This window comes from Oncorhynchus mykiss, chromosome 1, assembly GCF_057628025.1.
Source record: "Oncorhynchus mykiss isolate SJ-2025 chromosome 1, ASM5762802v1, whole genome shotgun sequence".
In the NCBI taxonomy this organism is placed as follows: domain Eukaryota; kingdom Metazoa; phylum Chordata; class Actinopteri; order Salmoniformes; family Salmonidae; genus Oncorhynchus; species Oncorhynchus mykiss.
The window spans coordinates 7,012,265-7,035,855 of record NC_143022.1 but is presented as its reverse complement, the minus strand read 5'-3'; the positions used below and the strand labels follow the sequence as shown (position 1 = coordinate 7,035,855).

At 44.0% G+C, this 23,591-nt stretch overlaps 2 protein-coding genes, 1 long non-coding RNA gene and 10 other non-coding genes across 14 annotated transcripts; all 13 read left to right on the top strand.

The window, feature by feature from the left end:
• Nucleotides 1-290: 290 nt before the first annotated feature.
• LOC110528054 (uncharacterized) lies at nucleotides 291-2,781 on the top strand. The gene is made up of 3 exons (XR_002474189.3): nucleotides 291-632; nucleotides 1,393-1,730; nucleotides 1,848-2,781. It is a non-coding gene; the product is annotated as an uncharacterized LOC110528054 (long non-coding RNA).
• Nucleotides 2,782-11,296: 8,515 nt separating this feature from the next.
• On the top strand, nucleotides 11,297-18,690 carry nucleolin (nucleolin multifunctional protein). Its single transcript, XM_021609536.3, has 16 exons — nucleotides 11,297-11,432; nucleotides 12,458-12,556; nucleotides 12,644-12,758; nucleotides 12,950-13,063; nucleotides 13,433-13,537; nucleotides 13,815-13,964; nucleotides 14,384-14,467; nucleotides 14,655-14,781; nucleotides 15,124-15,260; nucleotides 15,610-15,736; nucleotides 15,849-15,985; nucleotides 16,180-16,312; nucleotides 16,653-16,798; nucleotides 16,979-17,108; nucleotides 17,441-17,733; nucleotides 17,941-18,690. Exons 1-16 carry the CDS (start codon nucleotides 11,415-11,417, stop codon nucleotides 18,000-18,002), a joined length of 1,977 nt encoding a protein of 658 aa, XP_021465211.3. The 5' UTR covers nucleotides 11,297-11,414; the 3' UTR covers nucleotides 18,003-18,690.
• On the top strand, nucleotides 13,204-13,340 carry LOC118966762 (small nucleolar RNA SNORA57). The gene has a single exon (XR_016483360.1). It is a non-coding gene; the product is annotated as a small nucleolar RNA SNORA57 (small nucleolar RNA).
• Nucleotides 13,664-13,736, top strand: LOC118966755 (small nucleolar RNA SNORD82). The gene has a single exon (XR_005053638.1). It is a non-coding gene; the product is annotated as a small nucleolar RNA SNORD82 (small nucleolar RNA).
• Nucleotides 14,519-14,591, top strand: LOC118966756 (small nucleolar RNA SNORD82). Its single transcript, XR_005053639.2, has one exon. It is a non-coding gene; the product is annotated as a small nucleolar RNA SNORD82 (small nucleolar RNA).
• On the top strand, nucleotides 14,916-15,052 carry LOC118966760 (small nucleolar RNA SNORA57). The gene has a single exon (XR_005053644.2). It is a non-coding gene; the product is annotated as a small nucleolar RNA SNORA57 (small nucleolar RNA).
• LOC118966752 (small nucleolar RNA SNORA75) lies at nucleotides 16,446-16,577 on the top strand. Its single transcript, XR_005053634.1, has one exon. It is a non-coding gene; the product is annotated as a small nucleolar RNA SNORA75 (small nucleolar RNA).
• On the top strand, nucleotides 17,145-17,280 carry LOC118966753 (small nucleolar RNA SNORA75). Its single transcript, XR_005053636.2, has one exon. It is a non-coding gene; the product is annotated as a small nucleolar RNA SNORA75 (small nucleolar RNA).
• A 302-nt stretch (nucleotides 18,691-18,992) lies between the features above and the next one.
• Nucleotides 18,993-22,056, top strand: LOC110527966 (uncharacterized). Of its 2 annotated transcripts, XM_021609661.3 has the most exons (7): nucleotides 18,993-19,210; nucleotides 19,438-19,544; nucleotides 20,238-20,325; nucleotides 20,586-20,675; nucleotides 21,108-21,170; nucleotides 21,355-21,471; nucleotides 21,814-22,056. In XM_021609661.3, the coding sequence occupies exons 1-6, from the start codon at nucleotides 19,120-19,122 to the stop codon at nucleotides 21,378-21,380; spliced, it is 465 nt and encodes a 154-aa protein (XP_021465336.3). In that variant the 5' UTR covers nucleotides 18,993-19,119; the 3' UTR covers nucleotides 21,381-21,471; nucleotides 21,814-22,056. The 2 variants fall into 2 exon arrangements, with proteins under 2 accessions (XP_021465336.3, XP_090090629.1); XM_090234503.1 differs by lacking the exons at nucleotides 18,993-19,210; nucleotides 19,438-19,544 and adding an exon at nucleotides 19,675-19,875.
• On the top strand, nucleotides 19,677-19,813 carry LOC118966761 (small nucleolar RNA SNORA57). Its single transcript, XR_005053645.2, has one exon. It is a non-coding gene; the product is annotated as a small nucleolar RNA SNORA57 (small nucleolar RNA).
• Nucleotides 20,444-20,516, top strand: LOC118966754 (small nucleolar RNA SNORD82). Its single transcript, XR_005053637.1, has one exon. It is a non-coding gene; the product is annotated as a small nucleolar RNA SNORD82 (small nucleolar RNA).
• On the top strand, nucleotides 21,219-21,291 carry LOC118966757 (small nucleolar RNA SNORD82). The gene has a single exon (XR_005053640.2). It is a non-coding gene; the product is annotated as a small nucleolar RNA SNORD82 (small nucleolar RNA).
• LOC118966759 (small nucleolar RNA SNORA57) lies at nucleotides 21,606-21,742 on the top strand. The gene has a single exon (XR_005053643.1). It is a non-coding gene; the product is annotated as a small nucleolar RNA SNORA57 (small nucleolar RNA).
• Nucleotides 22,057-23,591: the final 1,535 nt, after the last annotated feature.

The following is a 23,591-nucleotide window of genomic DNA, read 5'->3' as shown; positions in this document are numbered from 1 at the left end:
ACAGAGACCCTTTTACATGAAACCTCTGCGTTCACCAAGATCTAAAAACCCAGGCGTCCCTAAACGTTTTTGCCCCAAATACAGTACGCCCAGGCATGTTTGCAAAGCATTTTAAATTTTATTTTTAACCTTTTTTTTTAACTATGCAAGTCAGTTAAGAACAAATTCTTATTTTCGATGACTGCCAAATAACTGTGCATTAACTGCCTTGTTCAGGGGCAGAACTGACAGATTTTTCAATACCTTGTCAGCCTAGGGATTCAATCTTGCAAACTTTCGGTTACAAGTCCAATGCTCTAACATCTAGGCTACATGCACGCCTCCTGCTGTGGTGCATGGAGTCCCTATTCTTTTACCCCAGTAGGATGGGTTCAGGATAAAATACACTTAAGCAATCTAAAATGGCACAATTCCCACAAGAGGAACCAAACCGTGCGTTTGAAAGAAACAGGAACCAAGACGAACTAGCCTTGTTGATTCTTGGTTGTTTTTCCCAATTGCTGTGGAACTGGAAACAGGATTGGGTTTAATTTGCGGGGTGAAAACTGCTATTTTAAGACGGCAACCTTCGACAGCGATATTGTTGTGATCTTCGGTGACTGGCATTAAGTGTGGAGAAGGGAGATGTGCTGGTAAGAGTCAGCCGAGCAAATTTGTGCCATCCTTCTTTCATTGGTGGGCAGCAATGGAGACTGAACAGACTATAGAGGAGGAGAAGAAATACACAGCGTACAATCGTGCGAGAAAAGGGTTGCTTCAGCCCGGTTGAAAGAGACATGGAAAGAGAAGCTCCATCTTGTCTTCATGAATTGTTCAAAACGTATTTTGAAAAGAGGACAGTTGCTTTGCGATAAGGGTCAGTCCTGCAATACGGTATTACTCTGCAGTATGCTGGTGTGATATACATTGTTCTATGTTTAGCAAGCTAACTACATCATGTTTATCTTTTGTTTTAAGTTAGATCCAGTACATACCTAGGCCTAACGTTACATCATACATGACATACTGCATGAGTAATATTGCAGACTGCACCATTTGCATGTGTACTAGCTAGCTATTCTCATTCAACACTTCAAGAGTACTTTAGCTGAGCATTGTTATTGTTCGAAACACTTCCTGACCTAGTCAGATGATAATGAATCAACTATGTTTTATCTCCACCTATTCTATGGTGAGTTGATGTGTGTCCCTTCATTGACTGGAGTGGCCAGTTTACATTCTATTGATTCCCTGGGTCCAGACTGTCTGATCAGGAGAGGCCATCTGGATGGTCACTGTGATTGCTCTCAGGAGCTCTGTGGGTGGGGGTGGGATAAAGTACTAACCGCAGACAAAATACTATTACAATACCATGAAGCTATAGAAACGATCTGTAATATATATGTGTTTCAGATCTATCACGTTGCCGAACCGCAGGCGACCGCCCACTGTCTGGACCCTGTTGCACAATTTTCAGACCCACAGTGGATCGATGACTCCTGCATGTCGGCAGAGACTTTCCAGGTCCTCTGCAAAAGGGCTGAGTAATATTTGTGGGAGAGACATGATGCATTGTTCCACCTTTGTGTCCCTCTCCGAATGCGAATGCAGCATTTCAGCAGCCTGCAGTGCCACTTCCAGAGAGGATGGGAGCTATAATGTAAACACAGTGTGTGATGGACTCCTGCAACACTTCAACAACTAGGTACATCAAGAGTGGATTACACAGGATTGCTATTGCTAAAACGAAGGTTGGTGCTCTCTGGTGTGTAGTTAGGCAACATAAAGAGAAAATGACCACAAAACAATATTTATTAACATATTTCCTCTTGTCACTTTCTCAGTGATTTTTCTCCCTCCTCTCACAGACACCCAGCTCCACCATCGCCCTTTGGACAGCAAAACGCCTGGACCAACAACAGAACGACTAGCACGACAAACCAAGCCTTGTCCTTTAGCTCAGTGGTGAGCCATGGGTATTAATACAGTACTGCTATATAATGCCCCGTGTCACATGACTGTATCCTTGGGGATTAATACAGTACTGCTATATAATGCCCCGTGTCACATGACTGTATCCTTGGGGATTAATACAGTACTGCTATATAATGCCCCTGTCACATGACTGTATCCTTGGGGATTAATACAGTACTGCTATATAATGCCCCGTGTCACATGACTGTATCCTTGGGGATTAATACAGTACTGCTATATAATGCCCGTGTCACATGACTGTATCCTTGAGTATTAATACAGTACTGCTATATAATGCCCCTGTCACATGACTGTATCCTTGAGGATTAATACAGTACTGCTATATAATGCCCCTGTCACATGACTGTATCCTTGGGGATTAATACAGTACTGCTATATAATGCCCCTGTCACATGACTGTATCCTTGGGGATTAATACAGTACTGCTATATAATGCCCCTGTCACATGACTGTATCCTTGGGGATTAATACAGTACTGCTATATAATGCCCCGTGTCACATGACTGTATCCTTGGGGATTAATACAGTACTGCTATATAATGCCCCGTGTCACATGACTGTATCCTTGGGGATTAATACAGTACTGCTATATAATGCCCCTGTCACATGACTGTATCCTTGGGGATTAATACAGTACTGCTATATAATGCCCCGTGTCACATGACTGTATCCTTGGGGATTAATACAGTACTGCTATATAATGCCCCTGTCACATGACTGTATCCTTGGGGATTAATACAGTACTGCTATATAATGCCCCTGTCACATGACTGTATCCTTGAGTATTAATACAGTACTGCTATATAATGCCCCTGTCACATGACTGTATCCTTGGAGATTAATACAGTACTGCTATATAATGCCCCTGTCACATGACTGTATCCTTGGGGATTAATACAGTACTGCTATATAATGCCCCTGTCACATGACTGTATCCTTGGGGATTAATACAGTACTGCTATATAATGCCCCTGTCACATGACTGTATCCTTGGGGATTAATACAGTACTGCTATATAATGCCCCTGTCACATGACTGTATCCTTGGGGATTAATACAGTACTGCTATATAATGCCCCTGTCACATGACTGTATCCTTGGAGATTAATACAGTACTGCTATATAATGCCCCGTGTCACATGACTGTATCCTTGGGGATTAATACAGTACTGCTATATAATGCCCCTGTCACATGACTGTATCCTTGGGGATTAATACAGTACTGCTATATAATGCCCCTGTCACATGACTGTATCCTTGAGGATTAATACAGTACTGCTATATAATGCCCCTGTCACATGACTGTATCCTTGGGGATTAATACAGTACTGCTATATAATGCCCCTGTCACATGACTGTATCCTTGAGTATTAATACAGTACTGCTATATAATGCCCCTGTCACATGACTGTATCCTTGAGGATTAATACAGTACTGCTATATAATGCCCCTGTCACATTTATTTATTTTATTTAACTAGGCAAGTCAGTTAAGAACAGATTCTTATTTCCATTGACGGCCTAACAAAAGGCAAAAGGCCTCCTGCGGGGACGGGGCTGAGATTTAAAAAAAATATATATATATATATATATATATATATATAGGACAAAACGCACACCACGACAAGGGCGACACCAAAACACTACATAAAGAGAGACCTAAGACAACAACATAGCATGATAGCAACACCACACGACAACAACATGGTAGCAATACAAAGGCAAGAAGGTAGAGACAACAAAACATCACGACAAGCAGCCACAACTGTCAGTAAGAGTATGATTGAGTCTTTGAATGAAGAGATGGAGCTAAAACTGTCCAGTTTGAGTTTTTTTGCAGCTCGTTCCAGTCGCTAGCTGCAGCGAACTGAAAAGAGGAGTGACCCAGGGATGTGTGTGCTTTGGGGACCTTTATCAGAATCAAATCAAATGTATTTATACACCAGCTGATATCTCAAAGTGCTGTACAGTGCTGTACAGAAACCCAGCCTAAAACCCCAAACAACAAGCAATGCAGGTGTAGGTTACCATCCTGAGACAAGGCCGAGTATAGCTCACAAAGATCTCCCCCACGGCACAACCCAAGACAGGAAGATCACGTCAGTGACTCAACCCACTCAATGTGACTGGCAGAACGGGTGTTGTATGTGGAGGATGAGGGCTGCAGTAGATATCTCAGATAGGAGGGAGTGAAGACTTAAGGGTTTTATAAATAAGCATCAACCAGTGGGTCTACAGAGATGTACAGGTATACAGAGATGACCAGTTTACAGAGGAGTATAGAGTTTAGTGAAGCATTGGTGGCAAATCTGATGGCCGAATGGTGAAGAACATCTAGCAGCTCGAGAGCACCCTAACCTGCCGATCTAGAAATTGCATCTCCGTAATTTAGCATGGGTAGGATGGTCATCTGAATCAGGGTTCGTTTGGCAGCTGGGGTGAAAGAGGATTACGATAGAGGAAACCAAGTCTAGATTTATCTTTAGCCTGCAGCTTGGATATGTGCTGAGAAAAGGACAGTGTGCTGTCTATCCATACTCCCAAGTACTTGTATGAGGTGACTACCTCAAGCTCTAAACCCTCAGAAGTAGTAATCACACCGGTGGGGAGAGGGGCATTCTTCCTACCAAACCACATCACCTTAGTTTTGGAGGTGTTCAGGATCGAGCCTTGGGGTATTCCCTTGGTGACAGGCAGTGTGACAGACAGCAGATGTTCTGACTTTATACACTGCACTCTTTGAGAGAGGTAGTTAGCAAACCAGGTCAAAGACCCCTCAGAGACACCAATACTCAGACCAGAGAGAATACTATAGTCATCGAGAAAGCCAGTCAGTTGATTATTGGCAAGTTTATCCAACACTTTTGATAAACAGGGCAAAAATAGAAATTGGGCTATAACAGTTAGGATCAACTTGATCTCCCCCTTTAAATAAAAGGACAAATCCTGGCTGCCTTCCAAGCAATGGGAACCTCCCCAGAGAGGGGAGAGAGGTTAAAAAAGGTCAGGGATAGGCTTGGTGATGATACGGGCTGCAGCTTTGAAGAATAAATTATCTAAACCATCTGACTGAGATGGCTTTTTGGGGTCAAGTCAGGAGCTCCTTTAGCACATCTGACTCAGTGACTGCTTGCAGGGAGAACCTTTGTAGCGGGGCATAGGAGAAAGATGGAGGAGCATTGGGGCTAGTCACATTAGAAGGGGTGGGAGATGAGGAAATGTTGAACGGGCAATGAGGCATGGCTGAGTCAAATAGGAATCCTGACTTAATGAAGTGGTGATTACAGAGCTCAGCCATGTGCTCCTTGTCAGTAACAACCACATCATCAACATTAAGGGACATGGGCAGCTGTGAGAAGGAGGGCTTATTCTACAGGTTTTTAAAACCATTTTCCAGAACTTCTTGGGGTTAGACGCAAAGAGAGAGAACTGCTCCTTAAAATAACTAACTTTGGCCTTCCAGACAGCCTGAGTGCACTTATTTCTCATTTGCTTGAACGAGAGCCAGTCAGCCTGAGTATGTGTGTGCCGAGCCTTTCACCAAATGGAATTCTTGAGGTGGAGTAACTCTGCCAGATTACGGTTGAACCAGGGACTGAACCTGTTTTTAATTCTAATTTTCTTCATGGGGGCATGTTTGTTAACAAAACCACTGAAAATATAAAAGTCCAAGAGTCTTTGACAGAGGGGATCAAGCTGATTCTATACCAGAGACCAGGTCATGAAGGAAGGCTTGCTCATTCAAGTTTTCTAGCAAGTGTCTATGACAAATCAGGACAGGTCGTTTCACTGAGCAGCCATTACGAACACAGGCTCTAAAACAGTGATCACTGAGCTCATTACAGAAAACACCAGTAACTTCCAAAACTGCCTATAGAATTAAACTGACAGGCCATCGGGGCCAAGTGATTTCCCATCTAGACAAGAGGAATACCTACTCAGAATGCTGTTCGTTGACTACAGCTCAGCCTTCAACACCATAGTACCCTCCAAGCTCATCATGAAGCTCGGGCCCTGGGTCTCAACCCAACGCTGTGCAACTGGGTCCTGGACTTCCTGACGGACCCACCCAAGGTGGTGAATGTAGAAAACATCACCTCCACTTCGCTGATCCTCAACACAGGGGCACCACAAGGGTGCGTGCTCAGCCCCTTCCTGTATTCCCTATTCACCCATGACTGCGTGGCCACTCACGCCTCCAACTCAATCATCAAGTTTGCAGAAGACACAACAGTAGTAGGCCAGATTACCAACAATGACGAGACAGCCTACAGGGAGGAGGTGAGGATCCTGGCAGAGTGGTGCCAGGAAAATAACCTCTCCCTCAATGTCAACAAAACGAAGGAGCTGATCGTGGACTTCAGGAAACAGCAGAGGGAGCATGCCCCTATCCACATCAACGGGATGTGGTGGAGATTGTGGAAAGTTTCAAGTTTCTATGTGTACACATCACTGACAATCTGAAATGGTCCACCCACACAGACAGTGTGGTGAAGAAGGTGCAACATCGCCTCTTCAACCTCAGGAGGCTGAATAAATTTGGTTTGGCCCCTAAGACCCTCACAAACTTTTACAGATGCACAATTGAGAGCATCCTGCCGGTGCAGTTGCCGTACCTGGTACGGCAACTGCACCGCCCGCAGCCGCGCAGGGCTCTCCAGAGGGTGGTGCGGTCTGCCCAACACATCACCAGGGGCACACTGCCTGCCCTCCAGGACACCTACAGCACCCGATGTCAAGGAAGGACAAAAAGATCATCAAGGACATCAACCACCAGAGTCACGGCCTGTTCACCCTGGCCTGTTCTAGAAGGCAAGGTCAGTACAGGTGCATCAAAGCTGGGACCAAGACACTGAAAAATAGCTTCTATCTCAAGGCCATCAGACTGTTAAATAGCCATTGCTAGCCGGCTACCACCTGGTTACTCAACCCTGCACCTTAGAGGCTGCTGCCCCTATATACATAAACATGGAATCACTGGCCACCTTAATAATGGAACACCGGTCCCTTTAATAATGTTTACATACTGCTTTACTCATCTCATATGTATATACTGTATTCTATTCTACTGTGTTTTAGTCAACACCACTCCGACATTGCTCGTCCTAATATTTATACAGTATTTTCTTAATTCCATTCTTTTACTTTTAGATTTGTGTATTGTTGTGAATTCTTAAATACTACTGCACTGTTGGAGCTAGGACACAATAATTTCGCTACACCCGCAATAAAATATGCTAAATATATGTATGTGACCAGTTCAATTTTATTAGATTTGACTTAAAAACCACAGACCAAGCGTAAGCGCGCCAGCCCAGGACCTCCACATCTGGCTTTTTCACCTGAGACCAGTCACCTGGACAGCTGATGAAACTGTGGGTTTGCACAACCAAAGAATTTCTGCACAAACTGTCAGAAACCGTCTCAGGGAAGCTGATCTGCGTGCTCGTTGTCCTCACCAGGATCATGACCTGATTGCAATTTCAAATAGATTTATAGTTCAAATAAATGAGGTAAATCAGTCAAATAAAATGAATTTGTTAGGCCCTAATCTATCTATCTGTTGATCACAGATACCTTTTTTTTTTAAATGTAGAGGCGTGGATCCAATAACCAGTCAGTATCTGGTGTGACCACAATTTGCCTAATGCAGTCTGACATGTCTCCTTCGCATAAAGCTGATCAGGCTGTTGATTGTGACTTGTGGAATGTTGTCCCACTCCTCTTCAATGGCTGTGCAAAGTTGCTGGATATTGGCAGGAACTGGAACACGTTGTCATGCAAGTTGATCCAGAGCATCCCAAACATGCTCAATGGGTGACATGTCTAGTGAGTATGCCGGCCATGGAAGAACTGGGACATTCCAGGAATTGTTGCATATTGCGTTTATATTTTTGTTCAGTGTACTTTTTACTGTTCTAATTACATTATTGAACAATTTATAATAGCAATAGGACGCGTCAGAGATTTGTGGTTTATGGCCAATATACCACGGCTAAGGGTTCTGTCCTAATAAGCCTACCACAGCTACTCTGTCCTTATTTCTTAATCCTAGCAGTCAAACAAGTTAAATTGACATTCATTGATGGAAAATGATCTGGCGAGTTTAATAAGGGTGAATTATCTTTTCTCTTGGGACATTTTCTTAAACTCGCAAAAATTATTATTTTTGATGGAAAAACAAATTTGGCTTCTTAGCCTACGTCGTTACAAATGACGTCAATATTCACTCGATAACATTATGGAAAAAGGATTTTATTGGATAAATGTGCCAACATTTTTGGGATCCTAGTTTTCAGGCCTTGTGGGTGGGTTTTGAGAGGTCTTTTGACTAGAAATTTTAGCTAGACCTGGCAACACTGCTGTTATATTTACAAATGCGACCTGCAAGACAAGTGTGGTTTCCACTAGATGACCCATAACTCAGCCACAAAGTCAAAATTAGCTATAGAGTAAAAATATATGAAAACATTTGCTTTTTGGTCTTAATTTAAGGTTAGGCATAAGTTTAGCAGTGTGGTTAAGGTTAGGGTTAAAGATAAAATCTGATTTGAAAGCAAACTCTAAGAAGATCAATTGTAGAAGTAGTGACGACCCAAGTGTTTAATCCTTTAGATTTGTGTGTATTAGGTAGTTGTTGGGGAATTGTTAAATTACTTGTTAGATATTACTGCACTGTTGGAACTAGAAGCACAAGCATTTCGCAACACTCGCATTAACACCTGCCAGCCATGTGTATGTGACCAATAAACTTTGGTTTGAGGAAGAGTATATAACCTCTTAATCAAATTATAGACCTGTCACTGTTTAGCTGTATGATATTGAGTTGATATGGATCAGATAATTAGCGCAACGCTGTCCAGATTAGTCAAGAAGAACGTGGTTGATATCAGTGGAGGCTGGTGGGAGGAGCTATGGGAGGACTCATGCCGTGATGGGAGTTGTGCCGTGGGGGAGATCTTCGTGGGCTATACTCAGCCTTGTTTCATTGTAGTAAGTTGGTGGTTGAAAATATCCCTCTTGTGGTGTGTGTGTGTGTGTGGGGGGGGGTGGGGGGGTGGGGTGGGGGGGGGCTTTGGCAAAGTGGGCGGGGTTATATCCTGCCTGGTTGGCCCTGTCCGGGGGTATCATCGGACAGGGCCACAGTATCTCCCGATCACTCCTGTCTCAGTCTACAGTATTTATGCTGCAATAGTTTATGTGTCGGGGGGCTAGGGTCAGTCTGTTATATGTAGAGTATTTCTCCTGTCTTATCCGGTGTCCTGTGTGAATTTAAGTATGCTCCCTCTAATTCTCTCAACACACGGCCAGGTCTCTGACCTCCCTAAAGGCTGCCTCTTCGTTGTCGGTGATCAGGACTACCACTGTTGTGTCATCAGCAAACTTCTACAACTGCATTGCTTGCTGTTTGGTGTTTTAGGCTGGGTTTCTATACAGCATTTTGTGACATCGGCTGATGCAAAAAGGGCTTTATTAATACATTTGATTGATTGACAGGCTCATTGTTATGGGTGTCAAACATGGTTTCCATATGTTTTGTTTAAAACCATTCCATTAATTCCATTTCAGCATTTACATTGAGCCCGTCCTCCTATAGCTCCTCCCACCAGCCTCCACTGGTTGATATGCAGCTGGAGGAGATGTGGTTCAAATCCAAACAGCTATGTATGAATACAAAGGGTAATTTCAATCTAGAATTGTTTAACCACCTTCGAGCAATTTTTTGAGCATTCTGGTATATTATTTAGACATATCAACACATATTGCAATTATAGCTGTCCAGTTGGGTGGAATGTACAAATATGTACATCATTACATTAATATATGTATAGGCATGGTGGACTAAGGACGCCATTGTAGGCCTACATTGGACATGCTCTAGCCCAAGTCCCAAGGGTTTTATATTTGCAGTTATGTAATTATTCAATGTTTTTAAATAGATGGTGAACCTGTATGATGAACAAAGAAATTAAATGTAAATATCAAACGTGTGATTCACTATGTCGATTAATTCGAGTAACTGCTTTTGGGTTGTTTTTCTTGTCAATCGCAAACCTCGTGCATGTGAAGAACATACGCAGACAATATGCAAATGTTTGATCTGTGAGTGGAGGAGATTGTAATGTGGGCGGAGTACAGTGCACGCACAGAGCAGGAAGGTACATTTGTGTGGCCTAAAAAAAAAAGTTTGTTCAGAAGGCTCAAGCAAAGTCAGTAATAAATAGTATGAATATTGGCAGAAGCTGCTTCTACAATAGAAATCCCCCGATCACGCTTGTAAGGCGACGTCGGCTATGTAAACTCATGAGCAGAATACGTCATCTGGTCTAAACGGTCGTCACGCTCCGATATTAAAGTCGTTTTTTGAAGAAACTGAAAACGTGTCAGTTTGTCACTTCCAATAGATTGGAGTAATAACATGTTCAACTGCGTAAGAATTTGGCTCGAATCTGGGTTGTGCCTTTAGATGTCGATAAAATGACCAGCTAAGGAGGAATTGTTCACTTCTAGCATTGACTTCTCAAACCCTAAATCCCGGTCTGCTTCACATGCGGTTCTGAAAGTCGTGATGTTGCGCCTCTGGGTTTATCAACTCTTGTGGCTCAAAGCCTGCGCAGATTCCCTGATCTGAAGCGTATAATGTCTTCATCATTATACCAGTCACAGTTCTGTTGTATAACGTAGAGTTGATGTGGATCAGATAATTAGCGCAGTGCTGAACATCAAGCACACCATAGTCAAAGAAGAAGCACGTGGTTGATAGGCAGCTGGAGGAGACCACGTGGCTCAAATCGAAACAGCTGTGTATCAATACAAAGTGTCATTTCAATCGAAAAATTGTAACAAATTCCAGCAATTTATTGAGCATTATAGTGTATTTTTGGACAAATCGACATGTAATGACATTTTAGCTGTCTAATAGCTAGGTGGCATGTACAAACATACATAATGGCTTCAAAATATGTGTAGGTATGGTGGACCAAGGACGCTTGTAGGCTTACATTGGACATGCATAAGCATAGCCCAAGCCTCAAGGATATCATTTTTTTGCAGTTATATAATTAGTCAGATGTGAACAAAGAAATATAATTTGAAATAACCAAGCGTGTGATTCAACGATAACCGATTCGTTTAAATTCAGTTTTTTTTTGGTGGGGGGGGGCCTTGTTTTAAAATCAAGTGCAAAATCCGCGTGCACGTGAAAGCCCCATACGCAGACACTATGCAAATGTTTGCTCTGTGAGTGGAGGAGATTTGTAATGTGGGCGGGGTACAGTGTACGCGCAGAGCAGGAAAGTAACCCGCGCGTCTCTCTACGTATCTGTCTTTCTTCCTCGGTGTTCGAAAGAGTAGGTTGGGCCACGTGCAGCGAACAGTAATCCTTTTTTTTGTTGAGCTTTAACATTCTACACGTCCAAAATCGTCCAAACCCAACACAACCATGGTGAAATTAGCTAAGGTAAGACAACTTCGTATACTCTTATGTTCCGTTACTTAAATCGTGTGGTTTGTCAATGCGGGTGTTTTATTTTTTTACATCCAAAATGAAGTATCCTCTATTGCAATAGACGACAGCCCGACATTAGAAAATGGCAGAGACACGCATTAATGTTGGCTTGCCCATTTCATTCTACTACTTAGCAACAAAAAAATATATATATTTGGTGTTAAGTCTGATACAATCGTTTTGTGACCTTTACATTTTTTTTTATTGGAGGTTAAGCAGTTAACGTTTATCTCGACCCAGATTTGATCAGCCATGTTTTCTCTGTTCTTACAGTTCTGCCTAAAATGGCCATACATGCGCGTTCGCGAATCAAGCGTGCTCTTTCGTACCCTGGCTCGCTCGGACGTTAACTAGTTAACAACTTATTTCTGTAATTTTAGTAGTTGTTGATTTTTTTTTTATGGCGTTATGACATTTTATTAGTTCAATCTAAGAGAAGTTGGATTTTGACTTCCGTAGGCAATGTGCTGGTTTAGCTAGCTAATGCTAACTAGCTGCCCAGCGCAAATGTTTTGAGATCTGTCGTGGACCATGATCGTTATTTATGAGCTGAATGTTTCTTCAACCGGGCATATTGCTAGTTAAAGGTGGCGACAATACTTTGAGATACGCTAATTTGGTATACAACTAAATAATTAACATTAGCAGCTAGCTAGCGCCGTACTTGTGCTCTCCACGTGGGTTGTGCGCCAGCCCCCAAATGCCACACACGAGGTGCGAGCCCCAAAGTCGGCAAGTTACAAGCAAGTCTGGTTTGTCAAGCATGAATGGTTTGTCACATTCGCTCGAAATTGCCTCAAATTAAATAAGTTAGTTACTGGCTGTCCTAAAATACATTTTTGCCCATATGTTCATAGCAAGTCTCTTTTGCGTTTCGGTAAATGGCTAGCAAGTAAAACCACTAAACAAATTCTAGATTTGATTTGTTGTCCATAACTTTGTATAATGCTGAACCCAATTTTTTTCAATTTTCACAGGCAGCAAAGAAACAGGCTAACCCCAAGAAAAAGGCCCCACCACCTCCTAAAGAGGTGGAAGAGGAATCCAGCGAAGAAGAAAGCGATGAGGAGGAAGAGGTAAAACTAACCACTCATGTGGTAACATTCTCTCCACAGAAAAACAAACGTTGTTTTTAATGTGTTGACTATGTTCACATGTTCCAGGCTCCACCAAAAGCAGTAGCAAAGAAGGCTGTCACACCAGCCAAGCCAGCACCGAAAGCAGCTAAGAATGGGAAAGCGGCAAAAAAAGCAGAAAGTGAAGAGGACGATGACTCTGGTAAGAACCTTGTCATTTTCTGTACTTCGTCAATGGAGATATTTGAATCAGGCGCTCAATCAGGCAGCATTCACTTCAAAGGAGCTATTTACACTTCCCTTTGCGTTTCTGTTTAGTGAAATTACAGACCATCAACAATTGTAGTTTTGGTGACTTGAATTACACTGCCCTGACACTTATTGCCCTTTCAGAGGAAGAGTCTGAGGAGGAGGCCCCCCCACCCAAAAAGACCCCAGCCAAAGCCACACCCGCAAAGAAAGCTCCAGCTAAGACAGAAGAGTCAGATGATGATGATGACGATGATGGTATGAGTATCTCCCCATATGTAGTTTTAACTTTCTATTGGATACACAGTGAAAGTGTCAGGACAATTAATGAGGCTTGGACACTAGCCTCAGTGGTTTATGGTTTGAACGATTTACGTGACTACTAGTAACCCGGATTCCCTCCATTTCTTGGCACACCTGTAGTTGCTCAGTACTCACGTGTGATTGTACGGAGGTAGAACAAAGCCAGTGCTATGTCTTCGGTACCAGTGTGTGTTATCGTCTGCTGGTCCTATCCTCAATCGCTGGCACACTTGAAGCCCAATTGATGAGTTCTAGATGCACCTTTAGGTGGTTTTACCGACTAAGCTGGACATGAGGATGTTTTAACGTTACTCTCTTCTGTAGATGAAGAATCCGAGGAGGAGGCCCCACCCCCAAAGAAGGCTGCTGCCAAGCCCTCAGTGAAGGTCACTGTGGCCAAGGAGGAGTCTGACGACGATGATGATGAGGGTAAGGATGGGTCTTGCTGTCTATCTTGGACATTACACATAGAGCTTGTTGGTCGAAATAATGGGTGGTAGTTCAATGTGGTACGGGCCACACTGGCAGATCGATATAGGGGGTCAGCTGAGCACAAGCACACTTGATGAACAACAAGGGACTTAATACTGAATGTATTTGATGTCACTACTTATTTTATCTGATGTGCCCAACCCCTGGTCAGTAAATGGTCTGTAGTTGATGGTTTGGGTCTAGCGAGACTAAAGCCATCTGTCGTGCCTTCCAGACTCTGAGGAAGAGGAGATGGATACCACCCCGGCACCCGCAGCAAAGAAAGCAGGCATGGTCAAGGCTAAGGAGGAGTCTGACGACGATGAGGATGATGACGAAGAAGACGATGACGAGGAGGAAGATGATGACGAGGAGGATGAAGATGGTAAGTACATTTTTGATTTAAGGTTTATTTCTATTACCCATTTGGTGAAAGGGTGGCAGTCATCACAGCTGGGTATTATTGCCCCATATGCCACGTTCACATGTTAGTCAGTACTCTGAAATGTCCAACTTGCTAATATGTTGTAGGTAAACATGTCACATTCAACTAGTTATCAAGTTGGACATTTCAGTTTCCTAGTTGTGACTGGCAGGTGAACACGACATTAGCCCCTGCCTCCACCTTTTGGTGTTGGCACATCTACGGAAGAACGGGCTTGGGCTGAAATGCATCCGGGCTGTAGGTTCTTCCTGACACTGCGGGGATTTCAAAGATGGTCAAGTACAGAGCTGGTCTATACAAAAGCTCACCTCTGTTATTTTAAGGTTTTGGGGTCCTAAGCAGGCTGTTTTGTTCCACAGAGGCCCCAGCGACTCCTGCAAAGAGGAAGGCCGACAACAAAAAGGAGACCCCGCCTGCCAAGAAGGCCAAGTCCGAAAGTGATGGTAAATGCCTTACATTCAGCCCTTTCAACACCTGCTCCCACACTGAACCATAATACGCATGATGAACAACAAGGGACTTAATACTGATTCATTTGATGTCACCTTCATGTTATTCTGACGGTGTTTGTAGGTTGCCGTTGATGACGATCATTTAAAGCGTAACCTAATTGATCGTTTCCCCCCTCAGATACGTTCTGTCTATTTATCGGCAACCTGAACTCAAACAAGGACTTTGATGAAATCAAAGAAGCCCTGGCAGCTTTCTTCTCAAAGAAGAACCTTGAAGTTCAGGACGTCAGACTTGGCGCATCAAAGTAAGTGACTGTGGATTCCTATGTTATGATGCTCCACTCGGGACTTCTGATCGTTCCTACTTTTTAATTGGCCAGACACAACTGGTGTTCTTGATGGGAGAGGGTAGTTGATTTTACTTTATTGACCATGATTCCCTCCATTTCTTGGCACACCTGTAGTTGCTCAGTACTCACGTGTGATTGTACGGAGGTAGAACAAAGCCAGTGCTATGTCTTCGGTACCAGTGTGTGTTATCGTCTGCTGGTCCTATCCTCAATCGCTGGCACACTTGAAAAAGACAATGAAGCCTAGTTGATGGGTTTTATATGCAGTCTTCTAATGCACATTGTCTTGCGCACCAGGAAGTTTGGCTACGTAGAATTTGCCTCAGCGGAGGACATGCAGACGGCCATGGAGCTGAACGGCAAGAAGTGCATGGGACAGGAGTTGAAGATGGACAAGGCCCGCAGCAAAGGAAACTCCCAGGAGGAGAAGAAAGGTAGGGGGTGTTTCCTTGCAGAACGATTTGCGCTCTTGGCTGATGTGAGAAAGCCATAGAGATCTGTCCTTGTTCAACATCCTAGTTTTAAATGTGTTACTTCTGAACTTGTTAACTTGGAATTGTTTTGATTCTTGCTTGAACAGATGCTAAGATTGTATTTGTTTGTACTTTTGCATAGTAACTATTTTGGGGTGCAGCTGAATGCTCATTGTCGGTATTTTAAGAACTCACCTGTCTCAACTTGTGCACATCGCCCTCTTGTGTCAATTTTTTTTGTAAACACATGACGCGGTCTGTACTGTACCATCACAATGGGAATATTCATGCTCTCCATCTCATTTAACAGATAGGGACGCGCGGACCTTATTTGTGAAAAACCTGCCCTTCTCGGCCACGGAAGACGACTTGAAGGAAGTGTTTGCGGATGCTGTTGAAATCAGGATACCCCCAGGCCAGGACGGTTCCAATAGAGGGTGAGGACCTGTCTTTGTTTCCTGGTTAATGTATTTGCATATTGTATCTTCTCTTAAGGCCTGATTTATAGTAGTAAATTTAACCAAGCTGCCCCCCCCCCCCCCCCATCAGCATTGCCTACATTGCGTTCAAGACTGAGGCCATGGCGGACAAGATGCTAACAGAGGCCCAGGGTGCCGATGTCCAGGGACGCTCGATCATGGTCGACTACACAGGCATCAAGAGCCAGAAGGGAGGCAGACCACCAGGTACGCACCACCAACTACGGGGGCATTTTAGTTCTTCAATCAGGACCAGGTCGTGATGAAAAATGTTCCTTCCTGACACTCTGTGATGATTTCAAAGATAGTCAAGTACTGAAATACTGGTCTGTTGCGATGTATACTTCCGTGGTGCCGATGCACGCCAACATCCACCTTGATCATCTTGTTCCTTCTCTTAGCTCAGGCAGCGGCTGAAAGCAAGACCCTCATCGTTAACAACCTGTCCTACAGTGCTACAGAAGACTCCCTTCAGAGTGCATTCGAGGGGGCTGTTTCCATCAGGGTACCACAGAACAACGGCAGGCCCAAAGGGTGAGTGGAGAGAGGGGTGGTTTCCTGCAGCATCACTAGTTTCCTGACTTAGTTTGGGGGGTTTTGGTAAACCAGCAGTGCCTACTGATCTGTTGGATGTGACCTCGTGGGATGGGTCAGACCAGAACCCCCGGGCTTCTCATGAGCTCCTCTCTGCCGATCAGTGGCGTTGTATGGATTCGCACGAGAAGTAGAGACTAATCACAAATTGAACAGGCACCCCCTAATCTCAACAGGTGTTGCCCATGTCTGCTGTGAAACAATTTTAAGGTCTCTTCAACCCTCCCCCCTCCCCCATCAAAGGTTCAGGAACTTAAACCCATTTGTCTCTCCTGTGCAGGTTTGCTTTTGTGGAGTTTGAGAGTGCAGAGGCAGCCAAGGAGGCGCTGGACAACCTTAATGGAACAGAGATTGAGGGCAGGCAAATCCGGCTAGAGTACAGCCAGAACAGTGGAAGCAGAGACGCCGGAGGCAGAGGAGGATCCGGTAGGTTTTTTTACTGTACTCCCATTGTTCTGTAGACTGTTGTCAGTTAGAAAGGAAGGTGGCTTCTTGGCTCCTGTGTGAGTGGTTGGCTCATGTATGCATCAATAGTAAGTCGCTCTGGATAAGAACGTCTGTAAAATGTAGCATTGATAAGTTCTCTCTCTTCCCCCCCGTTGCCAGGAGGTCCCACAAAAACCCTGTTTGTCAGAGGGCTTTCTGGAGACACCACAGACCAGTCACTCAGAGACGCCTTCGACAGTGCCACTGGGGCCAGAGTGGTGACGGACCGTGACACGGGCAACTCTAAATGGTAAATGATGTTGTAACTGCTATATGGCCTTGGGACTTCTTCTCATGAGCTCCTCCTGTCCCACACCGTGACAGTGAATGGATTCGCACGAGAAGTAGAGCCAAATCACAGTCAAAACAGGCACCTACCTTGAACTCCGTGGCAGTTTGCCCATGTCTGATGTGAAACAAAATGAGGAGATGGTAGCAATGTGCCTCTAGTTATTACTGAAGGGCTGCTGCATTTGCATTGCAAATCAATTGTGCTTGCGAGATGTCACCACTTCCTGTTCCCTTCTGCAGACGTGCATTTCTCTTTCCTCCCTTCATTTGTCACCTTCCTTCCCCCTCCAGCTTTGGATTTGTCGACTTTGACAGCGAGAGCGACTGTAAGGCGGCCAAAGAGGCCATGGAGGGCGGCGAAATTGACGGCAGCAGCGTGAACCTGGACTACGCCAAGCCCAAGGGCGACAGCGGTGGATTCCGTGGGGGTCGCGGAGGCTTCGGCGGCGGTGGCAGGGGAGGTCGCGGTGGTGGATTCGGCCGTGGCGGCGGCGGTGGTTTCGGCGGTGGCAGGGGAGGACGTGGCGGTGGCTTCAGGGGGGGCAGAGGGGGTGACCGCGGCGGTGGACGTGGTGGATTCAGAGGTAAAGGTTCAGAGTTTGGCTCTTGTGTTGCGTAGACCAGAGATGATGGATACTTTTCACTCTGATATCTTGTGATGAATCTCATAGATAGTAGGTACTGATCTGGTCCATTGAACTGCTGAAGCAGTCTCCTAACTTAGACCCTTGTGTTAATGTGCTTCTTTCAAAGGAACAGACCGTGACTTTCTGTCTTCTTTTTTTTTCTAGGTGGAAGAGGCGGTGGATTCGGAGACAAGCCCCAGGGCAAGAAGATCAAATTTGATGATTAAAATCCCTGTCTATTTTACTGTTTTGAAAAGACTCTGTTTTCATCACCGTTACCCATACGCTGGCAGAGCCTTTTGGACATTCCAGAAAGCTTCATTGATATATAACTGTAATGGGCTCTCTAGCGCCCCCTGCACCAACCTTTTCACCCTCTCAGCTTGAGAGCTGCCTGTCAGTTTTGAATTGTCCTTCCTGCATCATCCACATGAGTTTATTGTTTTTTCCCCAAAAGAGTTAATGGAATGTCTGGCAACCCTGTTTGCTGTGAAAAAGCCCTGTTTGGTCAGGTACATATTGTACATTCAACAATTTGTATTTCATTTTACCTTTTTTTTTGTAAGAAAGTCCTGTATCCTTTAATATCCTTGTTTTGTTCTAGTTTGCTCTAGGTGAGACTGTATAACGGTAAAATGTGCAAGGCATATTGTAATGGATGGAAGATTAAATCGGCCCGTGTCTGTTGGGCGTTTAGAATCTCGTAAATCGGTGTTTTGTCATGTTTTGGGTGGGGTACAGTCAAATGTCTTTAGAAGTCAAGAGGTACTAGAGAGGCCTCGAATAACGTTATACACAAAAAAATGTATCATATGATGTTTGTAGTGCATTGACTAAATCTTGCTGTTTGAAAATGTAAAGGTTTTCACAAGTGTGATAATTGAATAAACCGACGTGGCGAGTTTTTTTTAAAAAGTATTTTGACCTATCCTTTCATAATACTCTGGAACTTTCCAAAGAATCATTTGTTCTTTTCCTGTTATGGCCCTTGATTTAATTTGAAGAGGAACGTAATCAGACATGAGTACGTTGACTAAAGACTAGAATTCGGTGAAGCTAGATGACTCTTTTAGATAAGGATGAGCCGGTTGTGCCCAGGATCTCATTCTCATGGCTGCCCTGGTAACGGTAAACGTAAAGCAGAAAAATTCACCATTTAAGCAAAGCTGCCACTCTGTCCTTTAATATTTGAGATGAGCCACCCAGAGAAACAGGTTAACCCCCAAGAAAAGGCCCCGCCACCTAAAGCGGTGGAAGAGGCGGAAAGTTATGCGGAGGAGGTAAGACTAACCTCTCAAGTGGACATGTTCTCCAGAAACGCACCTTGATCTTAACGTGTTAACAATGTTCCAGGCCCCACCAAAAGCAGTAGCAAAGAAGGCTGTCGCACCAGCCAAGATGGCACCGAAAGCAGCTAAAAGTGAGGATGACTTGGGTAAGAACCTTGCTGTTTTCTGTACTTTCCCCCCCATAAAGTTAATTAATGGAAGATATTGAATTAAGCTCTCAATCGGCAGCATTGATTTCAAAGGAACTGTTTAAACACTTCCCTTCAAGGTTCTGTTTATTGAAATAGGATTGTTTGCTAAGGCTACTTGTACTGACCAGCAATGCTTTTTGGCTAAGTAAATGACACTGCCCTGACACTTGTTGCCCTTTCAGAGGAAGAGTCTGAGGAAGCCCTCGTCCCCGTCCCCCCCACCACCCAAAAAGGCCGAAGCCACACACGCAAAAGCTCCAGCCAATGCAGAAGTCAGATGATGATTACGGTATGAATATCTCCCCATACATTTCATATTTCTATTGGATACACAGTGAAAGTGTCAGGACACGAGGCTTGCACACTAGTCTCGGTGGTTTATGGTTTGAACGATTTACGTGACTACTAGTAACCCGGATCCCCTCCATTTCTTGGCACACCTGTAGTTGCGCAGTACTCACGTGTGATTGTACGGAGGTAGAACAAAGCCAGTGCTATGTCTTCGGTACCAGTGTGTGTTATCGTCTGCTGGTCCTATCCTCAATCGCTGGCACACTTACAAATATGGAACGGGGCCTCATTAAATGGGCTCTATGCAACACTCTTAACCGATTTTAAGGGTATAGTATTCCTTAAAACGATTTTTTTTTTTTTAAAGTCTACATATTAATCTCCCAACACCACATCAACATGTAAGAATGGTGTCTTTCTATGTGTCGTAGCAGAGGAAGATGTTTGTAGGCAATGCCTACTCGCTATTGGTCAATCACTCAATGCACACCGATGTCATTGGAAACACGGTTGTTATTATTTGTTACTACGAACATGCACCATTTTCACATGCTTGGTACTGGATAAGTGTACTTTTTTAAAAAGGTGGTAGACCCTTAGAATGTTTAATTCTACTGGGGCCCTCGTGTTTAAGTGGTTTTACCAACTAGACTGCAGACGCTGATGTTTAATGTTACTCTATTGTCTTTAGATGAAGAATCTGAGGAGGAGGCCCCACCCCCAAAGAAGGCTGAAGGTCACGGCTGCCAAGGAGGAGTCTGACGACGATGATGATGAGGGTAAGGATGGGGCCCGCTGCTGCCTATCTTGGACGTTACACGTAGGGCTTATTGGTCGAAAGAACGGGTGGTAGTTCAATGTGGTATGGGCCACACTGGCAGATCGATATAGGGCACAAGCACACTTGATGAACAACAAGGGACTTAATACTGAATGTATTTGATGTCACTACTTATTTTATCTGATGTGCCCAACCCCTTGTCAGTAAATGGTCTGATTTGGGTCTAGTGAGACTAAAGCCATCTGTCGTGCCTTCTAGACTCTGAGGAAGAGGCGATGGATACCACCCCGGCACCCGCAGCAAAGAAAGCAGGCATGGTCAAGGCTAAGGAGGAGTCTGACGATGATGGTAAGTGATATTTTGATTAAGGTTTATTACCCATGTGGTGAAAGGGGTGTCTTGGTCTCCGGCAGTCATCACAGCTGGGTATTATTGCCCCATATGCCACGTTCACATGTTGGTCAGTACTCTGAAATGTCCAACTTGCTAATATGTTGTAGGTAAACATGTCACATTCAACCAGTTATCAAGTTGGACATTTCAGTTTCCTAGTTGTGACTGGCAGGTGAACACGACATTAGCCCCTGCCTCCACCTTTTGGTGTTGGCACATCTACGGGAGAACGGGCTTGGACTGAAATGCATCCGGGCTGTAGGTTCTTCCTGACACTGCGAGGATTTCAAAGATGGTCAGCTACAGAGCTGGTCTATACAAAAGCTCCCCTCTCACCTCTGTTATTTGAAGGTTTTGGGGTCCTAAGCAGGCTGTTTTGTTCCACAGAGGCCCCAGCGACTCCTGCAAAGAGGAAGGCCGACAGCAAGAAAGCCAAGTCCGAAAGCGATGGTAAGTTATGGTTCAGCCCTTTCAACACCTGCTCCCACACTGAACCATAATACGCATGATGAACAACAAGGGACTTAATACTGATTCATTTGATGTCACCTTCATGTTATTCTGACGGTGTTCGTAGGTTGCCGTTGATGACGATCATTTAAAGCGTAACCTAATTGATCGTTTTCCCCCTCAGATGCGTTCTATTCGTCGGCAACCTGACCTCAAACAAGGACTTTGATAAAATAAGAGGTTTTGGCAGCTTCTCAAAGAAGAACCTTGAAGTTCAGGACGTCAGACTTGGCGCATCAAAGTAAGTGGCGGTGGATTCCTATGTTATGATGCTCCACTCGGGACTTCTGATCGTTCCAACTTTTTAATTGGCCAGACACAACTGGTGTTCTTGATGGGAGAGGGTAGTTGATTTGACTTTATTGACCAGGATTCCCTCCATTTCTTGGCACACCTGTAGTTGCGCAGTACTCACGTGTGATTGTACGGAGGTAGAACAAAGCCAGTGCTATGTCTTCGGTACCAGTGTGTGTTATCGTCTGCTGGTCCTATCCTCAATCGCTGGCACACTTGAAGTCAATGAAGCTTAATTGATTTGTGTTTTATATGGAGTCTTCTAATGCACGCTTATCTTGCGCACCAGGAAGTTTGGCTACGTAGAATTTGCCTCAGCGGAGGACATGCAGACGGCCATGGAGCTGAACGGCAAGAAGTTCATGGGACAGGAGTTGAAGATGGGTAAGGCCCGCAGCAAAGGAAACTCCCAGGGGGACAAAGGTACATTTATATTACTGTTGCTATTTTTAGTGCATTGACTAAATCTTGCTGTTTGAAACTAAGGTTTTCACAAATGTGATAATTGAATAAACTGACGTGGTGATTTAAAGTCTTGACTTTTCCTTTCATAATTATCTGGAGCTTCCAAAGATTGTGTACATTACTTTTTTCCTGTGATATAACTTTTTGAAGTGGTTAAATAACTTAGTGTGACATGAGTAAGTTGCCTAATGACGACAAGCCATTAGCTGACGCTAGCTAATTATTTTTGGTATTTAGAGAGAACCCGTTGAGCCCAGGGTCTCGTGCCGTGATCACAGTAATCCAATGTTTTAAAAAAATACAACACAATTTAAGGAAAACTCGGGTCCTTAATCCACACTTGAAATTGATCATCCACTTTATGTAACTTGCTCCAGCAGTGAGGTGTGTTAAATAAAGCCTGATTTTACAGTGGCTTCAGAAACTATTCATACCCCTTGCTTTATTCGTGTTGCGTTAAAGCCTGACATCAAATAAGATTACATTGATCTTTTTTACTCCCATCTACAAAGGATACCCCCGTAACAACAGAAGTCAGTTTTTTTTTTGCACATTTATTGAAATTGAAATGAATTGCTTGTATGAATACTGCATTTTACACCCTTGAGTCAATGCATGTTAGAATCACCGTTGGCAGTGAGTACAGCTGTCTTTCAGGGTGAGTAAGCTTTGCGCACATGTTTTTTTACAATATTTGCAGTTTAAGAACAATTTCTTATTTACAATGATGGCCTACCCTGGCCAAACTCTTCACCACACCGGGCCAACCTATGGGACTCCCAATCATGACCGGTTGTGATAGAGACCCGAGTCCGGGTCTGTAGGGACGCCTCGAGCACTGAGATTCAGTGCCTTAGACCGCTGTCCATTTCTATGCACACATTTTCAGGTTTTAGCATAGATATTCAAGCTGATTTAAATAAATGAACTGAGCCACTCAGGACCTTCCACTGTCTTGGAAAGCAACTCTAGTGTAGTTTTAAGTTATTGCCCTGCTGAAAGGTGAATTCATCACCAGTGTCTGGTGTAAACCAGATTTTCCGCTTGGATTTAGCTTGTTTTAACTATTCCATTTCTTGATTTATCTGTAAACGCTACCCAGTCCTTAATGATTACAAGAATACCTGTCACATGATGCAGCCACCTCTCTGCTTGAATTGGAGTGTGGTACTAAGTAATGTGTTCTATTAGATTTGCCCCAAACTTAATGTATTCAGGGCAAGAAACCTCCCTAGTCTTTGGTTAAATCTGTATTTCAAATTCACTGCTCAACTGAGGGACCTTTTAAAGAGAATAGATTTTATGTGTGGGGTAGAGAGATCAGGAAGTCTCACACAATTTTTTGAACACTTATTCACTTATTGCACACAGTGAGTCCACACCGAGCAGTTTGTCGTGGCCTTCGCTGAATTTGTACTTTGGCTCAAATGTGCAAATAAGCCATAAATGTTAACATCTATGTGCTCATTTGCTGAGAATATATTTTCCCCAAATAAATGCATGATTATTGACTTAAATCACACCATTTAGTTGTGTACCTCGGTCTCCCTTCAACCCAGTTGTGCCAACGACCCCCCCCCCCCCCCCCCCAATAAAAAAAAG